Source organism: Hippopotamus amphibius, chromosome 10 (assembly GCF_030028045.1).
Source record: "Hippopotamus amphibius kiboko isolate mHipAmp2 chromosome 10, mHipAmp2.hap2, whole genome shotgun sequence".
Lineage (NCBI taxonomy): Eukaryota > Metazoa > Chordata > Mammalia > Artiodactyla > Hippopotamidae > Hippopotamus > Hippopotamus amphibius.
This window is the reverse complement of record NC_080195.1, coordinates 117,636,436-117,662,684: the sequence shown is the minus strand read 5'-3', so window position 1 is coordinate 117,662,684 and position 26,249 is coordinate 117,636,436. Positions and strand designations below refer to the sequence as shown.

General features: G+C 50.9%; 1 protein-coding gene across 1 annotated transcript; it reads left to right on the top strand.

Moving 5' to 3' along the window:
• Window positions 1-18,228: 18,228 nt before the first annotated feature.
• Window positions 18,229-24,836, top strand: S100B (S100 calcium binding protein B). Its single transcript, XM_057697992.1, has 3 exons — window positions 18,229-18,275; window positions 21,159-21,297; window positions 23,561-24,836. Exons 2-3 carry the CDS (start codon window positions 21,160-21,162, stop codon window positions 23,699-23,701), a joined length of 279 nt encoding a protein of 92 aa, XP_057553975.1. The 5' UTR covers window positions 18,229-18,275; window position 21,159; the 3' UTR covers window positions 23,702-24,836.
• Window positions 24,837-26,249: the final 1,413 nt, after the last annotated feature.

Below are 26,249 nucleotides of genomic sequence, written 5' to 3'. Positions count from 1 at the left end.
AGTCCTAGCAAGATTTATGAAGAGAAAAAGAGGGGGCTATCAATATTAGAAATGAAAAAGTGGCTTCATCCCAGATGACACCAGTGTTAATAAGATGAGCAGAAGACCGTGACCAACTTTGTGCCAATACATCTGATAACATATGCGATGGGCAACTCCTTTAAAGGCATAACCTCCCAATACGGACTCAGGAGAAAATAAAATATATACAGAGAGAGAGATTTTAAACTTTACACAAAACCTTCCCACAAAGAAAATTCCAGCCCCAAATGTTTTAACGGGTGCATTCTATCAAATGTGTAAAAAAGAAATAACACAAATGTCAACAAAAAAAGTAATCAATAGTGAATCTACAAAAGAAAGGGAAAATTCTATTCAAACCAACCTGAGGATTATAACCCAGGAGACAGTCTTTCAGAAAGCTCTGAGGACTGTTCCACCCATTAAAAGTAAAAGCACAGTTATATATAAGTTTTTGAGATGAAAGTTTGTACATTAAATGACATATTGACAGTTCACAGAATCCAGCTGCATGTAGCAATAGAAAGTGAGCAGTGGGTTACTGTGACCCTTTACAAGATTAGAAGGAGCGTCATCTCCTGAGAAGGTGTGGTCAATGCAGATGCACAACACACACTCAGAGGGAGGGAAGAGGCCCAAACAGGCAGAGAAAAAATTTATGTTTAAATTTTTCTTGTCTTGCCATAAAATATGGATTTTATTGTATCACCAATATTAAACAAAATCTTAAGAAAATAGGGCATGGACACCTCAATTTGTTTTATGAGGCAAATATAACTCTATACAAACACTTGATAAATACAAGGAAAGAAAATTACAGACCAATATACTTCATAAAAATGGATGCAAAAATCCTTAACCAAATATTAGCAAATCAAACCCAACAACGTATACAGAGGGCGCTACATTATGGCTAAGTGGAATTCATCCCAGTAATGCAAAATTAGGCCAACACTTGAAACCCATGTAACTCACCATTTTAACAGAAGAAAGAAGAAAAATCATATTGATTATTGCAATAAATAAAGAATTTGACAAAATTCAACACTCAATCATCATTTTTTTAATCTCAGCAACAACAGAACATCTTCTATCTGTAAAAAACCACCTATCAAAAACCTTATCACTGAAATCATACTTAATGACATTATAGTAAAAGTTTTCATTAGAAACAAGGTAAATGTATCCACTTTCACACTTCTGTTTAACATTTTATAGGAAATCCTGGTCAGCACAATAAGGCAAGTGTGAAATAAAATTCATAGTTTATGGCAAAACAAGAAAAATGTATAAACACAAAACTTTTCTGTGCCCTCTGGCCGCCGTCTCCCCGCACTGTGCTCTGTGCATCTGCGCTGCGCGCTGACCCAGCCCTGACGCATCAGCGGGAAGACCTGCTCGGCCCGCACAGCAGCATTCTCCCAGCACCGACAAGGCAGCTCCTTACAGGTGACGTCCCTTCTTCATCTTGTGAGGGGCCACGACGCCCACGACTTTGTACTTACAGATCTGGAGAGTGTAAACTACATCATTTAACGTACAGCCCTCCCGCTCCAAAGCCTATATCACTGTGCTTTGACCTCTAACAGGTGAGACAGTTCTCGGGGCTTTCTGAGAGACTGTTCCCTGGTTACAATCCTCAACTTGGCTCGAATAAAATTTTTCATCTCTTTCTTAGATGGGCGGATTAATTTTTTGTCGACACGAGTAAAGTAATAAATAGATACAAGTAATAAGTATTAGAAAGGAAGAAATAAAATTATGTATAATCACAGATGATTAGCAGGTTTGCATAGAATAGCCTAAGGAATCTACAAAACAATTAGAACAAATAAGTGAATTTAGCAAGATTATGGGATGCAAGATCAACCCAGAGAAATAAGTGTGTTTTGATTTATTAGGGGCAAAACATCAAAAATGAACTTTTTAAAAAAAATCATTTATAATAGCATTTTAGTATAAGCACCTGGCAGTGTTTTCTGAATATGAGGTGAGCGCCTGACGTCACACTGTGCGTGGCTCAGGCGTCTACTTCAGAGACATCCATCCCAGCAAAGCGCGCCGCCAGCGACGCACCTCAGTGAAAGTCAGGCCACCCCACCCGTGGAGCTCCCTTGTTCGGGAAACACTGGTCGACCTAGGTAACCGACTCTGATGGCTTGCTTTTCCCTTCCTGCCCCTTAACTGCCACCCTTACATTTTAAATTCACCAATAGCGAGTGAATCCGAAAAACTCTAGACCCTACGCTCGACCCCAATAAAGGCAGAACCCCAGAGAGAGGGCTCTCTTTCTCCACCTCCCTCCCCACCCCACACTGCGACCGGACTGTGTGCCCTGGGCAGGCCGTGTACCTTCCAGGACCTGTGAGTAACAACACTTGTCTTTTCAGAGCTCCCTGGTGGTCGTTGCTGAGGTGCGTCTTGCAGTCCCAGGAGAACCGAGAACCCCAAGGGCTGCTCCAGCCACAGCCTTGGCACAACCTTGGCAAACGTCTGTGGGGGCTGCCACGAACAGTGCGGGCCCGGGTGCGGCCCAGGCACTTCCAGCTGATGGCGGTGTGGGTGGGCTGAGGCTGGCCAGAGAGACCACCAACGTGAAATGCTGAAGAATAAACCTAACAAAAGCATGTGCAAGGCTGTACGCTAGAGCAGTTTTCAAATGCTGAGAAGATTCCTGAACGATCTAAATAAGTGGAGAGAGATTCCATGTTCACATATTGGAAATTCAATATATTTAAATTTTGCCATTTGCAGTAACATGGATGGACTTGGAGGCACTATGCTAAGTGAAATAAGTTAGAGAAAGATAAATACTGTATGATACACTTATATGTGGGATCTAAAAAATACACAACCTTGTGACTATAATGTGAGAGAAGCAGACTTAGAGCTTGCAGCCAGCAGTGGGGGGAGGGCAGTATGGGGGGCAACGTAGGGGTACACGCTGCTGGGTGTAACGGGCTGCAAGGGTGTGTCGTACACGGGAAATACAGCCAGTATTCTGTAGTGACTGTGCATGGAAAGTAGCCTTTAAAGTTGTATAAAAATGAAAAAGAAGTTTTAAAAGGATAAGCAAACCACAGACTGGGAGAAAGTATTTGCAAAACATCTACCTGTCAAAAGGTTTGTATACAAAACATATGATTCCTAAAACCCAAAAACTAAATTAATAAACAAATAGAAATGGGCAAATGACTGACACTTCATGAAAGAAGATATACAAGTAGTCAATAAAGTACACGAAAAATTCCTCAGTATTGCTAGTTGCTGGGGAAATGAAAATCAGAACTCCAATGAGATACTTTTACACAGAATGCCTGAAATTTAAAAGACGTCAGCACAGATGTGGCGCAACCTGATGTACCAGACACTACTGCGGGAGCATGGAATACGGCAGGCGCGACAGGAAAAGGTCCGGGCTCCTCTTATAAAGTTATACACAGTGTGTCAGTCGGCTCTGGCCATGATAAAATACCACAGGCTGGACGCCTTAAACGTCAGACATTTATTTTGCCTCAGGCTGGACGTCCACGATCCAGGTGCCAGCAAACCCGCTTCCCGTGAGCACTCTCCCGGCGTGTGGACGGCCGCCTTCTCGCTGTGTCCTCACGGGGCACAGAGAGACAGGCCTCTGTGCATCCTCCCCTTCTTACAAGGACGCCAGCCCTGTCGAATCAGGGCCACACCCTTATAACCTCATGGAACCTACGCTGTCCCCCTGCCGGCCCATCTCCACGTGCAATCACACCGGGGCTGGAACCACAGCATCTGAATGTGGCGGGTCACACCGACCTCCCCCGGGCCCAATACAAGAACTCCAAGCTCTCCGTCCAAAGAAGGGAAAGCGTGTGTTAAAAAACGCCTTGCCCAAGAACGTTAATAGCAACTTTATAACAAGAAAGTCAGTACCCTTCTGAATGTCCCTGACCAGGAGAATGGATATGCAAGCTGCCGCGTTTTCACACCGTGAACACTGATCACGAAACCTACGCTGGCGAGAGCACGACCAGCGTGGACTAAAAGGGACTGAGATAGTTCAAAACGAAACAAGGCTGCCGTGGACCCCAGCTTTCTGTGCTGAGGAGTCAGGAAAGGAAAGACAGGGGGCTGTGTGCCCTCCCAGGGAGCAGCGGGGGTCTCATTCTGGGGCGCGGCCTCTGAGGAGTAGAACCAGGCTCAAACCCAAACACGCTTACTCCCCGGACCAGGGACTCTGGGAACGTGGCCCTGCGGATGTCAGGGCTGTGGCCAGCGGGTAAGAACACGTGCTCCACCCCTGCGTGAATGGGAGGGCCTCTCGTGCGGACCCTCCCATCTCACCAGCATGTGCTGGGTGTGTGCGCAGGAAACACAGACGACTTGTCTTCCCAGCTCACAAGTCTCTGGAACAAGGGGAGATGCTGCTCGGGGGCCCGCGCGACTCCTAGAGCTGACTGAGACCATGAGGCCCTGAACTTCAAGCCTGATGCCAAGCTGGATGAGACTCTGGCAGGGGGTGGGGTCCTGGGATCAGGTGAGCAAACACTTTATGTTTAAGGAATGCAAATATTTTGCGGCTGAATGCTAAGTGTGGGAGACTGCAAACGTTGTCCTGAAAAATAAAACAGCTAGTTATTTTACCAGCAAAATGGATTTATTTGGGAACAGCAGAGGAATTGCAACTCAGGACATGCAGGCTGAGGCAAACCACAGGCAAATCCAGGGAACACAGGAGAGGAGGGTCGCTTCACAGAAAAGAGGGGGGCTGGGAGGGGCTGCTTTGAGGGAAAGTCCCTTGGAGGGAAGGGAGCCTTCAGGGTGACAGTTTCTCATTGGCCGGGCTGTTGCTGGGCAGAGAGAAAAGCCTCCTTCTCCTGCTGGTGGTAAAGTCAGCTTCCTCCTGCCCAGCAATGTGAACCGAGCTGCAAGGGAAGGGACGGGCGTGGGCACTCCCCATTCAGGGCTTCCCAACTCCACTTTAGACAACATTTCTCTTTAATTTTTACCCCCAAATGGCCATAGCACTCTGCAGTTTTTCCCAGCAAGAAGTGGACCTCTTGAATCTGGGCTGACCTTGCAATGTACCCAAAGAAGTCGCAAAAGTGACCTTGTGCAGTTTCTGAGTTTCCAATCTCATGCTCTTGACACCTGTAACACCAGGTGAAAAGGTGCAGGTAAGCCTGCTGGATGGGCAGAGGTGGGTGGGCGAATAACTCACGCACACAAACACACACACGCAGATACACGCACACACGCACCACGCACACGTGCACACCTCACAACTCTCACCTCCAGAACCAAAGCCACCTGGCTGAGCAGTAGTAACTGCAGACAGGAGTGAGTCCAGACGAGGCCGGCATGAGAACTGCCCAGCTGAACAAATCCCAACAGCCAATGCACAGAATCGTGGGCTAAGTGATTGTTGTTTGAAAACACTAAATTTGGGGACAGCTTGGTATTCAGCAAAAGCTAATAGATACATCAAGGAATGTTGATTAAAACCACAATGAGATGTCACCACATGCCCAACAGAATGGTTAAAAGAATAAAAGCACTGAAGTGTTGGTGATTAGAGATATACAGTGTTGGGGGTGGTGGCGGGGGCCGGGTGTAAACTGGTGTAACTATGTTAGAAGCTATCTGGCAGCTTCTGGTAAAGTTAAACACACGCCTGTCCTGAGATTCAACAATTCCCCTCATAGGTACGTGGCCCCCCCCTCAAGATTGCATAGGTACCGCAACAGAGAAGTGCGAGGAGGGTTCATGGGGAGGGCGTGAGGGGTCTTCTGGGGTCCTAGAGAATTCTGTATCTTTAAAAGAGTAAAAATGTGTGTCATCTACTACGTAAGCCACACGATGTAAAGTACACTGCAATTGAAATTAACCTTTCAATGTCTTTAAAAGGATGTGTGTCTTCCCCTGCCTGTAAGTGATTTGTGGCTGGAGGGTAAACTGTGGTTTTTTTGTAACAGCTGTAAAGTCTTTGACACTGGTCCCACCACATTCCTCTCCCTGAAGCTGGGTGGTCTGTAATCAATAGAACAGGAGACCAGCCGTGACCTCGGAGGCCAGCTCACAGGAGGCCGCGTAGCATCCTCTGCTTGCTCTCCAGACCCACCACTCGGGGACACACACAGGTGCCAGACGTGCGACTGAGGATGGTGCCAGGTGGCTCAGTGCCACCATTTGAGCCACTGCCCTGTGCCCGGCTTCCTAGCTGCGGCCCCGCACCCCGGAGCCACGACCGGACTGTGGTGCCTGGGGTGGATACGGAGGAGGCTGAGGGTTTTACGCTGTCCGCTGGCGGCTTCCTGTGCTGCAGTGGGAACTGGGGTGGAGTCTGGTGCTTCGACATGGGTGCTGCCAGAACAGGAGCCTAAAGCACTAGCTTGAAATAATGCAGACGCTGGGAGGGCCTGCACACCTGGGGGTGGGGACGCCGTCAGCCAAGGCAAGAACAGCAAGGAGGTGCTCCTGGAAGCAGGAGGAAAGAGCCCCTGTCACTCAGCTGTGGGAAGCCAGGGTGGCCTGCGTGGAAGCGGAGTTGACGCCACGACGGGTGAAGTGGCTTCCGGGCAGTGTCAGGGTCAGTGGGGCTCTTGTAGTACAACCGCACGTCTAAGCAGCGGTCAGGGAGAGGGGAGCTCGAGGAGGGTTATCCAATTTTCAAGCAGAATTTAGAAGAGCTAGAAAGGAACCATGACTGGCTCAAAAATGAAACTATCGGACTTCCTAGGTGGCGCCGTGGTTGAGAATCCGCCTGCCAATGCAGGGGACATGGGTTCGATCCCTGCCCCAGGAAGATCCCACATGCCGCGGAGCAACTAAGCCTGTGCGCCACAACTATTGAGCCTGCGCTGTAGAGCCCATGAGCCACAATTATTGAGTCCATGTGCCACAACTACTGAAGCCCACACGCCTAGAGCCCATGCTCTGCAACAAGAGAAGCCACCGCAATCAGGAGCCCGCGCACCACAATAAAGAGTAGCCCCTGCTCACTGCAACTAGAGAAAGCCCACGTGCAGCAACAAAGACCCAACACAGCCAATAAAATAAATTTATAAAAAAAAAAAAGAAACTATCGCCCCCATTTCTCCCAGAAGAAGACTCTGCAGGAAAGAGGGAGCTCGGGGCAAGGGCTGAACCCATGGCTCTGTCGGGGAAGTGTGATTTCAGAGGAAAAGCAAGATGAGGTGGGATCCTAAGACCCTCTAAGACTCCAAAACAGTTTAATTGGTGCCTCCTAGACCCATTCAGGTGGGCAAAGGCCTTCTGTGAACCTTGCACACGGGGCCCTCCAATGCTCTTATGTCAATCAGCCTCCAAACCTGAGGTCACTGGTCACGGAAGTCTCATGGCAGCCAATTAGAAAAGGTCCTGTTTCGAAGAGATTCAGGAGTAGGTTTTGTCAGATGGCATGAACACCAACGAACTTTGTAGGAAACCCACAGGTAAGAGAATAATACCAGCAGAATGCACAGCAGCTTGCACTGGAAGAACCAGAGACAGCACAAAATGGAAAGAGGCATTTGGACCCTGAACTTCTCCAGGCCGCTGGCAGAGAAGGAAGAATGACTCAGAGCCTGGAAAGGGGGCAAAGCTGAGAGCCACGGAGCCACCCCTGGGCACCACAGGGCCTAATGAGGGCCGTGCCACGTGCTGGGCTGGACGGTGCCGCCCTGTGCCTCCCATTTCCCCTTCAGAGTGGACTGTTCCCCCACTGGACGTGGATGAGAGGCTGGAGCCAAGGAACGTGCCTCTTTAGGTCACAGTCTTTAAACTGAGAAGGAAACATCGTCAAGCAGCTGTGCTGGAGGAGTCACGTTCCAGGAGGCCCCGTGCACGTGGACCAGATCCTGGGGCCCTGGCTGCCCCGGTTGGGTGTGGCCTGGAAGGTCTGGGGGGTTTGTTGTGCATGTACATGCAGTTTGGCCAGGGGCAGGGTGTGTTGTCTCCCTTCTCACATGCTCTTCTCCCGTGTGTCCTGGCCACCTCACCATCTCCCCCGGTGATTCCGGGCTGGCCTTCCACCTGCTTGCAACTAACGGGAAATGACAAAGGGGCCCCCATGACTTCTGAGATGAGGTCACAGCACTGGATGCCATGTCCTCCAGTTCTGGCGGACGTTCCTCTGGGGAATGGTGGCCGCTGTGTGAGGGGCTGACCATCCTGGGACCACCTTGCTGGTGGGTAATCCACATATCATAAGACCTGTATCAACTTATTCAATTCTATTATGGAGGCTACGCTGTTTTCATTTCCAAAAATAGTTTATCCTTCCTATGATTTTACCCAAATATTCTTTACATTTTTATTTATATTAGCACTCAGTTGTACTATTAGATAATAAATATACCTGTGGATATATTTCAGTTATACTAAAATTTTAAATATAGGGCCAAATCTTTACAATGTCTTTAACTTAGTTTGCTTTTAAAAAGCAAAAAATATTGTTGTCCTGCAGTAGGAAAATTGCTAGGAACTAGGCTGCTGGATTTACAGGTTCTTATCTTTAATATTCTCTATTTTGTTTGGTAAATTGTTTATTTAAATCTCTAAATAAGTTAACTCATTCCCACCTCTTAGATCATTCTTGTTGGAGATGGTTCAATTGCACAGTTATTTTTATTTTATTTATTTATTTATTTATTTAAGTTTCTTTATGTATTTATTTTGTTTATTTATTGGCTGTGTTGGGTCTTTGTTGCTGCACACGGGCTTTCTCTAGTTGCTGAGAGCGGGGGCTACTCTTCGTTGTGGTGTGCAGGCTCCTCATTGTGGTGGCTTCTCTTGTTGTGGAGCACAGGCCCTAGGTGCGTGGGCTTCAATAGTTGTGGCACATGGGCTCAATCGTTGTGGCTCACAGGCTCTAGAGCACAGGCTCAATGGTTGTGGCTCACGGGCTTAGTTGCTCTGTGGCATGTGGAATCCTCCCAGGGCAGGGATCGAACCCATGTCCCCTGCCTTGGCAGGTGGATTCTTTACCACTGTGCCACCTAGGAAGTCCCACAGAGTTATTTTTAAAACAAGGTGTAGGAATCCTCATTATTGACTAATTTTAACACTCAGTTGAGTAGGTTTTCGATGTGGTTGAACACTGTGTGCTGTGCTGGGCCCGCGTGGGACAAGCCTGTAAAACGTGCAGTGCTTACAGAGCAGTTAAACAGAAAACATTCCCATTGAGTAACAAAACCAAGTAGGCCAATCTAGTGGGTTTTTTTAACCTTAAACCTGACATGTTTTTATGGTGTCAATGAAAAATTAATCAGTCAATCTAAGAAAGAATTGGAAAATTTTATTCAAGGCAAATTTGAGGATTATAACCCAGGAAGAGTGTCTCAGAAAGCCCTGAGAACTGCCCTGCCTGCTAAAAGTGAAGACAGTTTATGTAAGTTTTTTGAGACAAAGGGTCCTTTGTCTCAAATGGCTGTACATTAAATGATGTATTATTGAGAGTTTACATCATCCAGATTTGAGCACCATCATGGTGGGTATCATGTGACCCTTTGTAAGATCAAGAAGGAGCGTTACCTGCAATGAGCTGTCTTGGTTCTGGGAGAACATTGCTGCTTAAGGCTGAGTGGGTCTTCCTGCCGATGGGGAGGTTTGGTCAATGCCTAACACAGATACACGATGCACAGGCGGGGGCCAGAGGGCAGAGAAGAATTTTTATGTTTAAATTTGTCTTGTCTTGCCATAAAAATGAATTTTATTTCACAAGTTTCTGAGTCCTTAAAAGTTATACAAAGTACAGTCAGATAAATATTTGCGCCGGTTCTACCACGGAAGCACCGGCCAGTCCCCTCCGGGCGCCTTCCCGGCATCAGTGACTGTCTCTCACACCCCGGGACACAGTTCCAAAGCAGCAAACCACAGGCACAAAGCGAGGCTGAGGAAGCAGCTTCGTGGGGGGCGTGCTGCTGTGCTCCAACCTCCAGCGCCTTCTCAAAATTAAAAAAAAAAAAAGCTCAAAAACAAAAACAAAAACAAAAGCTGTCTTGTCTTGAGCTGGGCCCTGACGTCGCCATGGGTCCAAAGCAAACCCAGCATCGTGGCAGCTGCCAGCTCTGCTCACGCTGAGCCTGCGCTTCTGGAAGGGAGCTCTGACTCTGGGGTGACTGGTTAGAAACTAAACGAATTCGTGGAATTTGATGTGGTGTAAGAGTAATAAAACATGATAGCCATGACATACAGACGCTCTATCGCAATCGGCCAAACTGGGGCCTCCTGGACTCAGAGTTTTCTAAATTAGCCAGTGAGCTCATTCGGCACTTTTGGACCCTAATGTACAGGCTCAGAAAGAAATCCCTGCCCGTCTCTTCTTTGCGGTCCTTTGCTTTGCTTTGTCTGCCTTCTGTACCACCGACAGTTCACCCAACAGTTCCAGGTTCTTTTGATCGACAAGAACAGTAACTTTTCTGTCGATAAGGACCATTAATTGGGTGCATCAGGCACAGCACACTGCACACACACACGTGTGTGCACACGTGCACACATTTCCCCCTCTTTTACTGAGGCTGAGGAAGGTTAAGTCCCTTGCCCAAGTTCTATCCACAGAGACAGGACTTGAACCCAGCTCCAGACTCCAGCTCCAGTGCTGCTGGCCGGAGCAGCGCGCTCTAGAGTAGGAAAGGCAATCAGTTCTCATCTCCTGACACGTACATTGACTGCAACAGAAGCCTTTTGTCCCTTCTCCCACGTCCGTTTGGAACACAGGCACCCTTTTCTCCCTATGGGCATGGGTCACTGTGACCCACCTCGTGAGCAGCTTGGTGGCGGATGGCACTGTCCTTTGTGCAAGAAAACAATGTCACTGCCCAAGGCCTTTCCTCCTGGAAAACTCAAGCCAGAGTGACTCTTCCTGCCCCTGAGCCGACTCTGCTAGGCTTGGGTCTGGTACTGAATTACTTGGTGCTAAGGGTTTGCTGGGTGGATGAAGCCTGGGCTGAAGGAGGAAGAGCCTGAAGGAGCTTTGTGCATCCGAGAGGGTCCTGTTGACCCACCATCATCTCCGTGCACTGGGTGAAGTCCTTCCTGCTGGGAAGAGGACCCGTTCCCCACCGTGACTGATGCTGGAACCCCCACTCGTGAGCCCACCTCTCCCGGCCAGTGGACCCACCCCAGAGGTCCCTCGGCGGCCTTTGGCACTGGAGATGCTGCAGGGTCTGTGCCTCTGTCACCGCTTCCCAGTTACCCCCAGAGTTCCGCAGATGGAAAGGGTGGGCATTTCTCAGCAATGCCGTGAGCACTAGCCAAGCAGATGGCTCTGGGCTGTAGAGACACCAAAGCCAGGCGGGTCGCTTCAGTGCTGTTCACAGTAGACACCCACCTTCCAGGGCCAACACCCAGCAGCCCCTTGGTCTCAGCCCGCTGGAAAAACACCCATAATGAGGGCACTCCGAAAGCCAGCTCCGTTGGTGCTCTGTCTCCCTAAGTTGTTTTCTATTATTTGGGCAATAACACACATTCCTTTCATAGATGACCTGCTTGTATTTACAACGTCTCATCACCTTGTGTGATATTGTGATATAAGAAATATATTTGGTTTTCATCCCTGGTTCCTAGCAGCGCTCCTAAAACCCTTGTAATTCCTGCAGTGACAAGGCTGAGAGGAAGATCTTTTGTTTTTCATAATAAACCCCTTTCAACCACACCCGAGATTATGCTGATGAGGTGACTCTGAGGGCCCCGGGAGAGCTTCAGGAGGGGGCCGGTGGCTCGCCTGTCCGAGGAACCCCCTGTGATGAGAGGCTGGACGTTCAGCCCCAACCCCAACCTCAGGGAGGCGCGAGGGGCTGGAGACTGAGTTAACCGCCAGTGGCCAATGATTTAACCACCCAATGCCTGTGTCATAGGACCTCCACAAAACCCCCAAACGAAGCGGTTCGGGGAGCCTCTGGGTTGGTAAGGCCCCAGAGGGCAGGGAGCTCCGCGCCTCCGCCACACCGGGCCCCGCCCTCCTCCATCGGGCTGTTCCTGAGTTGTGCCCTTTCACAACAAGCTGGTAACCTAGTAAGTGAAATGTTTCCTGGGTTCTGTGAGCTGCTCTAGCAAATCACTGAACCAGAGGAGGGGTGCATGGGACCCCCAGTTTATAGGCCGACCATGGCCCAAGTCTTGCAGTGACTGCTGAAGGGGGGGCAGTCTTGTGGGACTGAGCCCCTAATCTGTGGTGGATGGTGTCAGAATGGACACCCAGCTGGCGTAGGAGAATGCACTGATGTGGGGAAACCCACACATTTGATGTCAAAAGTGTTTTCTGTTGATAAAAAACAGCTCACAGCACATCATTTGGGAGATTTTATATACTCCAAACTTAACTCTTGATTTCTGGCATCAGTGCTTTTTTTTCCCCTCCATTTTGTCCTTTCTGCCAAATGTACTGTTTCCTAATAGCATCTTTTAAATTTTTTTTAATTTTAAAATTATTTTATTTTTTAGGTAGCGATTTATTTTTTTAATTTTAATTTTATATTGGATCATAGTTGTATAACAATGTCATGTTGAAATCACTTTAGACTAACAAAAGCGTAGTAAGAAAATTTATAAACTCTTATTCTTCTTGTCACCTAGTGTATCAGCCTAGTTCTAATCTAGAGACAGAAACCACACAGTAATTCAAATAGGGCAAATTTAACATAAAGAATTGTAAGGCACTTCCTAGGTGGTGGAGTGGTTAAGAATCCGCCTGCCAATGCAGGAGACATGGGTTCAAGCCCTGGTCCGGGAAGATCCCGCATGCCTCAGAGCAACTAAGCCTGTGCACCACAACCACTGAGCTCATGTGCTGCAAGTACTGAAGTCCATGCACCTAGAGCCCGTGTTCTGCAACAAGAGAAGCCACTGGGATGAGAAGCCCACGTGCTGCAACGAAGAGTAGCCCCCACTCACCACAACTAGAGAAAGCCCGTGTGCAGCAACAAAGACCCAAGAAAGAAAGACAGCCAAGAAAGAAGAAAGAAAGAAAGAGAGAGAGAGAGAAGAAAGAAAGAAAAAGAAAGACAGACAGAAAAAGACATTTATAAAAAAGGATTAGGAACCTAAAATTGGACAGTAACTGCACAGAGGAATCTAAAGGGCTGCAGGGGAAGGGGGCTGATGTGAATGCAGGGCCTGGAGTACGTGCATCAAAGAACCAGGGTGAACTGGCCTCCACGCCAGGCAAGGCTGCAAGGTCAGCAAGGGCAGCCCTCGCTGGCCATGTCCTGGAGCCGAGCACCGCCGGCAGATGCTGTGAAGGACAGTGAAGGAGGATGGGACAGGCAGATGTGTTCCACCAGGAGCAGGAGAGAAGCATCTTCCTTCTGCAGGGCCTCGACGGCCCTCCCTCCAAAGCATCACGTCAGGCTCGCCGCCAGGAGGCCTGATTAGAGGATGCTGAAGGTAGCCGGACCCGAGAGGCAATGAATCCACATCAGGCACAGTCCCCCGGTTTGGTACTCAGCCTCCCAGCCACATTCTACAACATGTCTGGACTCCCGCGCAGCAACTAAAGAAGACACAGCTCTCTTTGTCACAAGTGAACTAGTTCCTCCCCCAATGAGAAGATGCACAGTCCCTACAGCTATTGTGTCCATCACGGGCTATGTTGGTCAGTCCTCAAATTCACTTATGATTCCACAGAAAGTTCAGTTACCTAAAGATTAAATGGAAATGCTAACCTCCAACAACTTGTTTATAAAATAAAAATGGAGACATAGAGGAAGAAAATGGTTAGCAGATAAACACAACATATAACAAGCTGCTGCTATAGCCCTCATCCGCGTGCCTGGTCCCGAGGTCCTGGTCAGCATCCGTGAGCTCCTTCTCCAGCTACCCACCCCATCTCTCCCCACCCTCATCAGGAAACTGCTCTGGGTTCCTTATTGGATAGAGTGGCCAAACCCTCATTCCTGCCAGGCCTGGGTCCTCAATACTTCTGCTTTAATTCATTCATTTTTTGGTTGCTCTGTTTTTTCATTAACAGCAATAGTGACTATTGCTCATGGAAGTACTAAGAGGAGCCCCGGAAAATCCTCAGGTTCCAAAGTCCCCCGCCCATCTATAGCAGTAACACAACTCCCCCCTTGGTAATTGGGATCAATCACTCAAGCCAATAGATCAACCCTTTTTTTGCTTGCTGGTTCAGAAGCATAAGGAGCCCGAAGTGGCCAGTGGCAAGCTGAGTTTCCAGTTCAGCGGGACCACTGCTGTGAGCCCTGGTGGAAGCCTTCCCCTCTGGAGACTAGGACTTCCAAAGCTGCCAGGACAAGAAACAAAAATTCTGCAAGGAGGTTATGAAGTGTACCAGTGAGAGGACTACTCATACTTCTAATTCTCGATTCCCAGACCCATGCCTTCTGGCTCTGGGGGCACACAGCGTCACACAACGGTCCCTAACTCAGAGATAGATCGTATCCTGATTATAGACCCATCCTTTCAGGATGTTGCCTCCCGCCCGGTGCCACAAGCAGCTCTTCACGTGGGTGAGCCACTTCTGAGTTACGGGGTGTGTGGTATCTGCTCTTCTCTGCTGGGAATCGAGTCCCTGGCTCAGACACAGGGGCTCAGATGCAGTGCTATCGCAATGGAGGCTCTGGGAGGCCGTGGATGGTGTGCCGGCAGCAGCAGTGCAGACAGCGAAGTCACATCCATAACCAGAGTGTGTGTTTATTCCGATGAGGATAGGCCTCCACTCCGTCTGTGACGGACGAGGTCCAGCGTAATCCACCTGCCACCAGGCGTCTGGCCAGTCACCACGGTCACCAGCGTTCGTCCTGGCTGCCGGCAGACCAGCGCCCGGCGGCAGCTGTGGCCGGGCCAGCTTCGGTGAGGGGAGTGCATGCTGCTGAGTCCTGCACGCCTCCACCCCTGCCACGTGGCCACCTTGTTCGTGGACACATGGAGTGAGCTCTGGAGTGGCTGCAGCCGGAGCTGGCCGACACCCACGGGCAGTCATTCTCCACCTGACTGTGAAGAGCCTCTTTGTAGGGCACGGCCGTCGGTGGGCGTCCCCCGGAGCACGAACGTGTTCACAGACTGCCCTTTCAGAGAGGTCCATCCACGCATGCTTCCAGAGCCTTCCTAGGGCCAGTTTTGCAATCCTGTTCCTTCCAAGTTGCTGACCACCCATGAATTAATACAGATTCCCAATCTAGCCACGCTCCACATGCTGCCCTGAGAGGACTTCCTTCGCTGTGTCCTTCAGGGTAACCCTTGAGTGGGGCTGCACGGCTGCTTCTGTCCACTTCAGGGTGGTCCCAGCACGTCATGCAGACCCCACTATAAAGCAGGCTCAAGTTATAAGAAACACCCAGGAGACCATGGATGTGGATTGAGAGTAGAGGCGATGCCACAGGAGTCAGTGTCCAGGGAGTCTGGGCACCTGCGTGTGTTTCCTGCGCTCGCCTTCGGTGTGCTGTGACACCCCCAACCCCAAGGCGCGATGGGTCAGGCAACACGTGGGCTGTGTGGTCTCCTGAGGCCCCTGGGCTAGGTGTTCGGGAGGCCCGACAGCCACAAGAAGCTGCTCTTGAAATGAGAATCAGGAGCTGCTGAAGAGGACACAGACATTCAGAAACGCTGCGCTGGGGTCTCCCCCTGGGGCGGCCAGAGGGTCCATGCCACCCCCAGTGCACCACAGACACCCTGAGTACCATCGGATCTGCTGGGTCCCGAGCACTCGTGGTGACATAGCTTGTACCACAGGCTAACTCTGCTCTGGTCCGCATGTGACACTGCCAGCCTTGTAGGTGAAACAGCACCTGCAAATGTGGTACGTGGTGTATGTCATTTCCCCAGACCTCAGCTAAGCGCTGTGCTTCCTTTCCTGGCAGGTAGTACAAGATGTAGCAATTTGTCTTTCACTTGAAGGAGATATTTCACTGTGTTCCGAACCACTGAACCCCCAGAGACGTCTCTGAGGTGCTGGGCCCTGCGTTTCTGGGGGGCTTATCTCCCACTCTCTAGGGTTTATGTGGGTTACTGAGGCATCTGTAGAACTTGCCACCTCTGATCAGACCCAGCAGCACACAGTCATCAGCAGAGCGGCCCACAGGTGGCCCAGGTCTCTGCAGACAGCGTCTGGCCTAGAGCAGAGCTGACGTGTCCCTGGGTGACACTGAGGGTGCACCTTTGGCTCTAACAGGTAAAAGCAAACTGCTGCTGGTGGTCCTTGGAAACTGGTTTGAAGAAAAAGGCATTGGTGAATCCACAGCTGCGCACCAGGGCCAGGTCAGCGTCCTCCAGGGGAGACCCCCCACCTGGCGCAGCCTCCAGGGGAGAGCCCCCACCGGGCGCGGTGGCTGCAGGTGAAGCCGCAGGGGTTGCATGTGCAAGAGTCCACAGCCAGCCCCCCAGACCCAGCAGCTTCTGCACAGGCCAAAGGGGCAAGTTAAATGGGCTTGTGATCAGTATCTCTCCTCTGCTTATGTCAGCCCTTTGATGGGGGCATTGATTTCCCGGGGGTGACACTTGGCTTCTGGTTCACTGTCATGATAAGAAGGGGAAGTTGTCCCAGATATATGGCCTGGAATAGCCTGGGCTGTGGGCCTCGGGTTGAAGTCGGCTGGCCTGGTCCCCAGCCAGTCCCCACACCCCGTGAAGTGGGACCTGAGCCACGTGCTGTGGGCCGCACTTCCTCAGCTGCCCCACGGACAGCACAGAACCTGCCCGCCTGCAAGGAAGGAGCAGCTGTGCACTGGGGGCTTCGCACGGGTGCCAGGCACCACCCCGCAGGCCTAGCCATGTCCCCAGAGTCGCAACCTGGACCCTGGGTGTGCCCTTCAGTGTGCACTAGAAAAGTTCCAGCCTGCTCCCACAGGGGTAAAAAAATAGTTTGGAATTTTCTCATCCGACTACTGGACTCCTGAGCACGGGGCCTGCCCTCTGAGCACAAGCATCGGCCTCCTGGGACAGCCAAGTGCAGGCTGCGTCCCCACCCGGGCCAGGGCCCACAGAGGGAGGAGAGGGGCCACCTGTCGGGATGAGATGGGCTTTCAGGTGCTATGGGGCCCCCAGGATGGCATCCTCAGATACGCGCTCTGAGTTGATGCTAAGTCCTGGGGCCACAAACTGGCACTGGGGCCCAGCAGCAGAGGAGGACTCTGCTGCGGACGGTCAGGGGCCGTCTCAGCAAACTCCCGCGGCGGCGGCGGGGGCGGGGGCGGGCGGGCAGCTGGTGCACAGAGGCCCCCATAGCTGTTTCTCAGCTCCTGAATGTACAGTTGACACAGACATACTCGACCCCTGCAGGAGCCCCTTACTGGCTCCCTTACGTGTGGCGTGAGGGCCACTGCGAGAGGGAAAGCTAGTGAAAGTCCCCAGAGGAAGACCGCTGTGTCCACAGACACCTCCGTGTGCGGATCCTTCCCGGCCTCTGTGAACCCGGGTGAGCAGAGGGCCTGATTCTGGCTCAGACGTCCCTTGATGAGTCTGGGGCCAGGGCTCTTTGCATAATTGGTCTAAAGGAAGGCCTGTAGGGTGCCGCTCAAGACGGCAGCGGGGAGTCCGGAATCGGCTTTCCTTGGCCGGTTGTGAGGCCTCAGGGAGGGCCCCCCGCCTGCACCTCCCCTAAACCAGAGCACGTGGACAGGACGTGCCTGGGGCACTGTCCAGCTCTGACAGTGTGTGGCCACACACCCCGGGGGGATGGGGAGGCCTTCGAGTGCGCCAGGTGCGGGCCGGCCATCATGTTAAACTATTCGCCCCACGTTTCAGCCCCTGCAGACGCTGGGCTCCGTGGCTTAGGTCGGGATAGCGATGTCCACGGGTGTTCCGCCTGCGAGTGGGGCCAGAGCAAGGGCGAAGCTCAGGGGCCTCCCCACTGCAAATCGGCTCGCGGGCCCTGAATCCCTCGCATTCAGCGGCTCTCAGCGGCACACCGGCTTTGTCGGAATCCATCAATAGTTCCTCTCCTCTCCCCACCCCCAAGCCTGCCTTTAGAGGAACATCAGCATTCATGCATACATTTAAAAACAGCACAGAAAGCTGACTCCCCACTTTCTGCTCCACGGGCCTTTTCCTTCCTTGGCCCGAGTGCAGGCCTGGCTCCTCGGCGAGTCCCGGGTGGCGCGGTCAATGCGGCCCTGTGTGCAGCCCCGCCGCCTCCCGGCCCCGCCCCCGGCCCCGCCCCGCCCCGTCCTCGGCTCCCATTGGCTGCCGGGCCGGCAGCGGGACCGCGCGGGCCCCGCCCCCGCCCGAGAGCGGATAAGAGGCGGCCCCCGCCCGGCTCTCGCCAGACAGGACGCGGCAGCCGGGAGGGTTTCGCAGCGGAGCGGCCGCCCAGGAGCGCTGACGTGAGGACGCCCGGGGAGCCGGCGCCGGCCTCGGGGGGAAGGGCCCGGGGGGCGGGCTCGGGAGCTGGGCGGTGGTTTAAAAGCGCCCTCGGGATGCTCGGCCGCACGCGAGAAGCGCGAGCCTCCCCGCCGCTCTGCGGCCGCCTCCGCTCCAGGCAGCCGGAGCCCGTCCCGCCGGCTCGTGGCGACCCGCGTCGGGAGACGGCGGCCCGGCGGCCCCGGGAGCGCGGCGCACGGGCCCGGCCCTGCCTCGGGGCGGCCGGGGCGGCGCCGGCCCGCGGGGGAGGGCGGGCGGCCTGAGGCTCCGAGCCGGCGCCGCCCCCGGGCCGCCCGGACGCCAGGCCGCGGACGCCGGTGGGAAGCGAGTCGCGGATGGAGCCGGAGCAGCTGCGGCGTGCGGTGCCCTCCCTCAGCCCTGCAGCCCCTCGGGGAGGCAGGGCCGCCCGCCCGGAGGGCCCGCGTCGTGTGCGATTGTCCTTCTGGGGGCGTTAGGTCTCTTGCCTTCGAAATAAAAGATGAAGGCGGAACATTCACGCAGGGACGGGAAAGGGAGACAAGGATATTTGATTTCCGTTTCTCTTAAAAGAACCTTGAACCATCAATTGGGAAGAATTTAACAGGAAAACCTTTAAGAAGTTAATTTGTAGTGTGGTGATGAAGGAAATCACATTTTATGGAGTTTTCGCATATGGGATATATATTTTATGCCTTTCCTTTAAAAAAAAAAATCCCGCTAGTCACCCTTCACACGAAAAGTAATGTAGCCGCCCCGTCCCCAAATCATCATGAAGCATAAGGATCATGCAAAAGTTTCTTGGGTTTTCTGTTTTGTGTCTTTTGAAAAAATTAATAATTGAAAACGAGTGCAAAGGATAAAGGATGAAATGTTAAAGATTTTAATCCATCCGAATTGTTCTATCTACGTGTGATATATCTGATTTTTAGGGACTTTAGAGCAAAACAAAATTTACTGATTATTGATAGGGTGAATTTAGCAAAGATCAGTCCAAGGTAAAAATCCTCAATCCTTTTTCTTTTGAAAATCAGAAATAAATAAAAATTTAAATATTATATTCCAGTTTATTTTTAAGATGTAAATAATATTCAACATGGGAATGGTTTTTCAAAAATTAGACCTAATTCTTTTACTTATTTTTAACTATGACAGTGCAAAGATTCTTTAATGACTAGAACTCAAGGCCAAAAGTTGGCAAATTTCTCTGGCTGAGCATCTCAGTTTCGTGAAACAACTGACAAGCGTCCTTTGTAAACTGCCTGATTCCCAGGGTTGAACAGCTGTTTCCTTAGGTCGCAGGCCATGGTATAAGGTACAGGTTGGGAGAGAAGACGGAAGCTTCCTACTTTGATAAGTGGAGAAAAACGGTGCTGTTCCTGTTCACTGGAGGCAGTGCTTCCATGAATACAAAGTGCCTGGCGGTGGCCCAGCCTCCGGCACTGTTTGTTCTGGCCTCAGAGCTGGTGTCAGGGAGGAAGACATTTTCTTCTACGCTTCTAGGTTCTTCTGGCTGGTGTGAGAATTAAATAGATGTGAGATGGTTAACTGGAGAAACTCAAACCAAAGTTTAATAACCTGTATACACGAGAGAGACGCAGGAAAACCAAGTCACTCACCAAGATGCCCAAAACCCTCACCTTAAATAACATGATCAGCTAAAGACAAAAAAGGATGTTGGGGGTAGTAGTTTGGGACTTTAAAGGAGAGGAAAGCAATTCAAATGGAAATGGAAAACCAAATGTTTGGTAAAGCAGTGTTGGCCTCGCCCTGCAGAGGTGATGGGACACAGAGGGGACTCAGATTTCTAAGAGTGCTGCCCCACCCCACCCCCGCCCGTATTCTTTCCTCGCATCTCTGGTGAGGGCTCCCTTCCTCTAATAGGCCCTCTATCTAAATTCTTTTTTTTTGGGTATTGGATTATTTTATTTATTTATTTTTTTAGAACCCTCCATCTAAATTCTGATTCAGGCAGCTAAGGAGGAAGCTCAGAGTTTCTTCCTGAGTCCTCAGGGCCTTTACTGTTTTCAGCTCAAAATAATCTGCCTGCCATAGAGACACTGGGGTGGCAAGTTTTGCTCCCCTACAACAGCTTCATCAGACGACCACGTAACACGTGTTTGCTTCTGGTAGGTCAAGGTACCTTTCCTTGATCTTTTTCAAAAAAATTTGTGGCAATTCTATCACATTTGTTTTCCCAGTTGAATTTTACAGCTGTTTTTTGGTCATGTTTCTCACCCATTCAAAAAAAAAAAAATGCCATAAACGTTTTTGTTAAAAATGAGTTTTAAAAAATGAGTTAAATTTATATATCCATTCAAAGGCAAGGAAGTGCCTACATTTTATGACCTTGGTATCTTTCGGAAGCGCCTGCACTTCTCTTGCTAAGTTTATTCCTAGTAATATGTGTGCTGCTGTAAAACAGCACTTTTCCACGATGTTTTCTGTTTATTGACACAACATAGGAATACTGTTCACTTTTACATCCTCATTTGGCTCTTGGTCACCATAATTAATTCTAACAGCTTGATCCCCTGCACTGGACCCTCATCTTGGAGCCCAGCCAGGGCAAAGGGGGCCTCCCAGGGACGCGGGAGGAGTCAGCCCCTGAGCCTCTCCCTGCTCTGTCTCTATATTTTGGCTGAAGTTTCCCACTGGCCAAAGCAGAAGCCAGAGGACATGGGAACAGAGGACAGAGAAGGGAGCGGGGGAGGGGGAGAGTGGGTCCAAGGGGCTCCGGGAGAGCTGCACCACTGTGAGCCGGAAAGGGGAGGTGAGCCAAGGCCGTCTTGCCCCCTGGGGGCTGCGGTCTGCGTCGGTACCACCTTAACGGTTCTGTGCTAGAAGGCGTCTTGCTTTGTGGCCCCCAGGATGTCTGAGCTGGAGAAGGCCGTGGTGGCCCTCATTGACGTCTTCCATCAGTATTCCGGAAGGGAAGGTGACAAGCACAAGCTGAAGAAATCGGAACTAAAGGAGCTCATCAACAGTGAACTTTCCCATTTTTTAGAGGTGAGTCTTTTTAAAACGGACAAGTTAACCGGCTCTCCTGTCCGCCTGTAAAGCCACCTGTCCGCTTTCTCTTCTGAGCGGCCCTGAAGGTGGTTCCAGGTCGGTGTCAGGACTCCTAGGTTGTTTCCGAAGCTGTGTTTGCACAGGTGAGCCCTCGGTACGAAGGTTGGCTTAGGTAGATCCCACCGTTTTCATTTTGTGTATAGCAGGAGCATCCAGGAAAAAGTGCTGTCAAACGGAAAAGCACAGGTTCCAAATAACACTGCCTTTTCTCTGAAAAATCTAAGGATGTACAGCAATAATGATGACAAAATGGGATGGAAAATATACTCATGACTTGTCATGGGCCACAGTGAGTGTATAAGAAGGCTGTTAAAAATAAGTTTTTGTTCTTGGGAAGAGACTGTTTCAGCTTTACCTGCATGGCTAGCGTGCCCTGTGGTCATAAGGTGCCGCTTTCAGCTCAGTCGATACTGGGAGAGACACGGGCCCCAGGACCCGGCGCGTCACTGAGTGGCCACAAGCTGATCACAGCAGAGGCCCTGGGGCCTTGCAGGGGGCTCTGTGGGGGTGAGGGGCCTTGCGGGGGAGCCTGGGAAGCTGCGTGAGGGTGCCGGAGGAGCCCCGTCCTGCCCTGGCAGCTCCGCTTCCGGGGGACGTGTGTCCAGGCGCCCCGTTGGGGATCCCCCTCCCGCTGACCGCCTCCACTGCCCTCAGATCAACGACACAGCGTCTTGCTGCATCACCCACGTGTCCCCGAGGCAGTGAACTGCAGTCCACGTGGTACCTGACCTCCCCTGGTGCCCAGAACCAAGGTCACTGACGTGACCGATCACACATAGAGGAAATGGCCACACAGTGAGCCAGTACACTCGTGTCTGACCAGGAGTTAATTCCGGGGAAGATACGAGAGCCCCACGCCAGGGCCCTGCCACACGGAGCTGCCCCCCTGGGCAAACTGGGCCTCAGTGTAGGACAAGCCCCAGGCCCCATGTCCCCATGTCTGCAGGGCTCTCCCACCCCACCGGTCCTCACCTCTCCTGTCCTCCCCCCACCTGAACACTCCATTGCTGTTCACAGGGCAGAGGAAGTGGCCTGCAGGCTTGGGGGGGATCCCCAGTCGGTTCTGGGGCTGGTTTTCTCAGGCATCCAAGCGCACAGAGTGGCAGCTGCCCCGTGCACACTTTCCCTTACCTCGTCCCACCAGTCCTGCCCCCTAACCTAACAATCAGAAGGTCCCAGGTTCTTCTGTAAAAAGAATTCTTGAAAGGATGAAATGCGACAGTGCTTGCCAAGTGCAGCTCAACACGTGCAGCAACTGTCATTAATTATTGATTTAAAACATAGAAAAAAGCTTAACATGTGGGAACCACAATTTATAAAAGATAAGTAATTCATAGTAAGTGTTTCAAGGTATGGTGAACATTGTTGGCCTGGTTTTATGAGGTAGTTTCTGTTTGGAGGCAAGTCTATCATGTAATTGAAATTAATCTTTTAGCAGATGTTTATAGGTCCCCCCAACCCCCACAGGAACCTCAGTCTTTTACATGTTTTATATCCAAGGCAGCCATCGTACATTATGCTTGACTTCTTCAGGCCAAGGTCTCGGACTGGTTATTCGGAACAGTCCACTCAGTGTGCATCTTCCCTGCACTGTGTCTGTTCCTCTGAGACTCTTTCACCACTCACATTTCTCCACGTTGGGCAGAGTGTCAGGAAAAGTCTCAGGACACCTGGAAAGCAACTCAAGTGGCAACAAGACACAAGAAGTTAATAAATTTAGGACATGTTCCCAAGAGTTATTTCAGCCAATACTGACTTTCAAAACATGAAAATCCACTGGAAGCCTTCACTATAGGGCCTTCCACACACAGAAACAATGAAACACTTACAGGGGCCTAAAGTTCATTTTTGCTTTCAAGACATTTGCATTGAATATGTTCAGTCTGATCTAGACTGTACTCTTTTGGGTATTTGAACACAAACAACCCGCAGTTTTTCAGATCTTGGCTGTTCCATTCACTTTTTAAGTAGCCCAGGCCCCACTGGACCTAAAGTAAGGTGGAAGATAAGGCTCAGACCCCCACAGACTTCTGCCAGCCAACGGGCTCCTGGTCACAGGAGAAATCTTCCTGGCCATTTTGCATTTCATGTCTTAATTGTTTATGATACAAATTATTAAAGCCAGCCAACTTCTGATCATGTTTGATGGCCCTAAATTTCATTTAGAAACAAGCTGGACAACTTCTCTTATTTCTCTTAGGAAATCAAAGAGCAGGAGGTTGTGGACAAAGTCATGGAAACACTGGACAGCGATGGAGATGGCGAATGCGACTTCCAGGAATTTATGGCTTTTGTTGCCATGGTGACCACTGCCTGCCACGAGTTCTTTGAACACGAATGAACTAGAGAAAGCAGCTGAGCTGTTCCTGTAGCAGAGACGAAGGTCGTGCAGGGAAGCGGAAGCAGGACTTACAGTGTAGTAGGAGCTGAGCTTTCCAGCTATGTGTAGCTAATTAGGAAGCTTGATTTGCTTTGTGAATGAAAAATTGAAACCTCTTTCCAAGGGCTGCTTTTAGTAGCCCCACGCATTATGTCTGCACTATTGGGCGTCCATGGTCGCTGACTGGCCCCAGGGACTCTTGGTAATCGTCACTTAGGAAAGTCAATTCTCAGTCACAAAGCGTGTGCTGTACTGGCTATGCTGGCTGTGTAGACCCCTAACCCAGAAAAAACAAACTGACTACCAGAAATGGCTGGAGCAGTGTGGTTTCCTAAGCTTCCACTACACTTAAAAACACAAAGCTGTGTCCACCGTCCTTTGAAGAGGCTGTCCTTCATGAAATCTGCTCATCATAGCGTGGTGGGTGGCCTGACAGTCTGTCCCACCTGCCAAAGATCATGGTCACATTTAGAGCCCTTTCTGATGGGTGAGCTGTGATTCCTGAGTGCGTAGTTAAGGCTAACAGTTCTAAACGGAAAATCTGTTTCAGAAGCCAACAAGTACTGACATTATAACTGTAATCAGGACTGAGAATCAAGCTTCTACATTCAGTGGGGTCCTCCCGACAGGATCACACTTTGCTGGATCTGTGGGATGTGGGGCAGCGGGGGCAGGGGGCTCACGGGGGTCTCAGCTTTGCCTCTGGAGACAGCTGATCCGATGCTCTGCACCTCCTGTCCTGTCTGTAGAATGAGGGTTATGACGGATGTGTCTGGTCGGTTGGTGAAGGTCATTCCTGACCTGTCTGTGCGCAGACAGGGTCTGCTTGTGGCTGTTGGTGAGGCCGGGGAACTTTATGACCCTTATGCTGTTGTATCCACCAATTCAAATAAATCAAGTTGCAAATATTAAGAATCACTTCCAGGAAAATTCAAATTAGGCTTATCCACCCTTTTTCTGTTTTGCTTTTTCTTAAAGACTCAGACTTGGAAATCATCAACTAATTGATCGCTTGCATTTGCATTAAATAAAAATCATTGTAACAAGTTTCTGTAGTCATTAAACATGAAATAAAACCTAAATTCCTGCAAAACTGGGAAAAGGAGTAAAGTCCAGGCAGCCGGGCTTCATCAGGGCTGCAGATGCAGCACGGCCCAGGCCAGGGACAGGAAGCTTGTGTGTGGAGGGGTGGGGCCGTGGGAGGGACATAAGGGGGCGGGGCCATGGGCGGGACGTAAAGGGGCGGGTGTGGAAAAGGGGAGCTGGAGGGGCAGTGCCTGCCTGGAGGGATGACCTTCCCTCTCCTCAGTCACTCATCACCTCCCGCCAGGAACTTCTGACCTGGTGGGCATCACATGGCCCTCTCTGGACCAATCACCAGGGAGGGGAGCCACGATGGGTCCTGGCAGGAAAGTCAGAGAGCAGAAGTGGCCTCCAATGGGCACAAGCTCTGCAGGGGGTCATGGTGACCTGCTGCTCGCTTTGTATGCACTACCTAGACCATGTATCCTTGGTGAACTTTATGCAGATTATCAGTATGTCATTTTGATGTGCGATCCTTTGTCTAGAAAATGTATGGCTGTGCCTTCAACAGGTGGACCAGTTCTCAGAGTTTTCTGAGTCTGTCTTCCAGGTTATGAGCCTCAACTTGGCTTGAATAAAATTCCGTTTTTCTTCTTGATTGTTAATTGAATTTTCGTTGACACAGGGACACACCGGGGTGGGGAGCCTGGAGGGTGGACCATGCCTGTCTGGCTCATCACAGGGGCTAAAATAGCCTGAGCACAAGCGATCGGATGGGGACAGGTTGGGGAGCTGGCTCTGGGGCTGCCAGCTTTCTTTCTTTTTAAAAAATATTTATTTATTTGGCTGAGCGGGGTTTTAGTTATGGCATGCGAACTCTTAGTTTCAGCATGTGGGCTCTAGTTCCCTGACTAGGGATCAAACTCGGGCCCTTTGCATTGGGAACAGGCAGTCTTAGCCACTGGACCACTAGGGAAGGCCCTCCAGCTTGCTTTCAAACCACCTCTCTACATCTCTGTTCATCACTGCTTTAGCCACAAGTTGAACAGGTCTCTGCTGGAACTTCCCTTTCCCCCCATTGACCCAAGAATCCCAAAGTGACAGTTCCCAGATGTCACTGTGCTGCCCAACCACACAGGAAAGAACCCCAGTGCGCCAGCCCCCAGCGCGCCTGCCCCCTGCCCCACACCCAGGGGATACCCCTTTACCACAGGGAGGGAAGCTGCACCTCAGCGTGTCTGCACAGCCATCCTTGGGGCGCCTGGGGGCTTCCTCGCACCTACCACCATGAGCCCCCTTGTCCTCCTCTGACCTGTCCTCACCTAGAGGCACTGTCTACTTCCACGAATGGGTGGTGATGGTCCCCACACGGCCCCTGGCAAGTGGCACCCCCAGGTGGGTGGAAGTGTGCTTGGAGAAAGGCATGTGTTGGAGAGACAACCTGTCTCAGACATTACCAGGGAAAATCAGGTCCTGATTTTAGCCA

Bases quoted from the DNA above. Each gene is read 5' to 3' on its own strand.
- S100B (XM_057697992.1), top strand. From the start codon at position 21,160: ATGTCTGAGCTGGAGAAGGCCGTGGTGGCCCTCATTGACGTCTTCCAT. The intron at 21,298-23,560 runs GTGAGTCTTTTT...TATTTCTCTTAG, and splicing joins AACTTTCCCATTTTTTAGAG to GAAATCAAAGAGCAGGAGGT.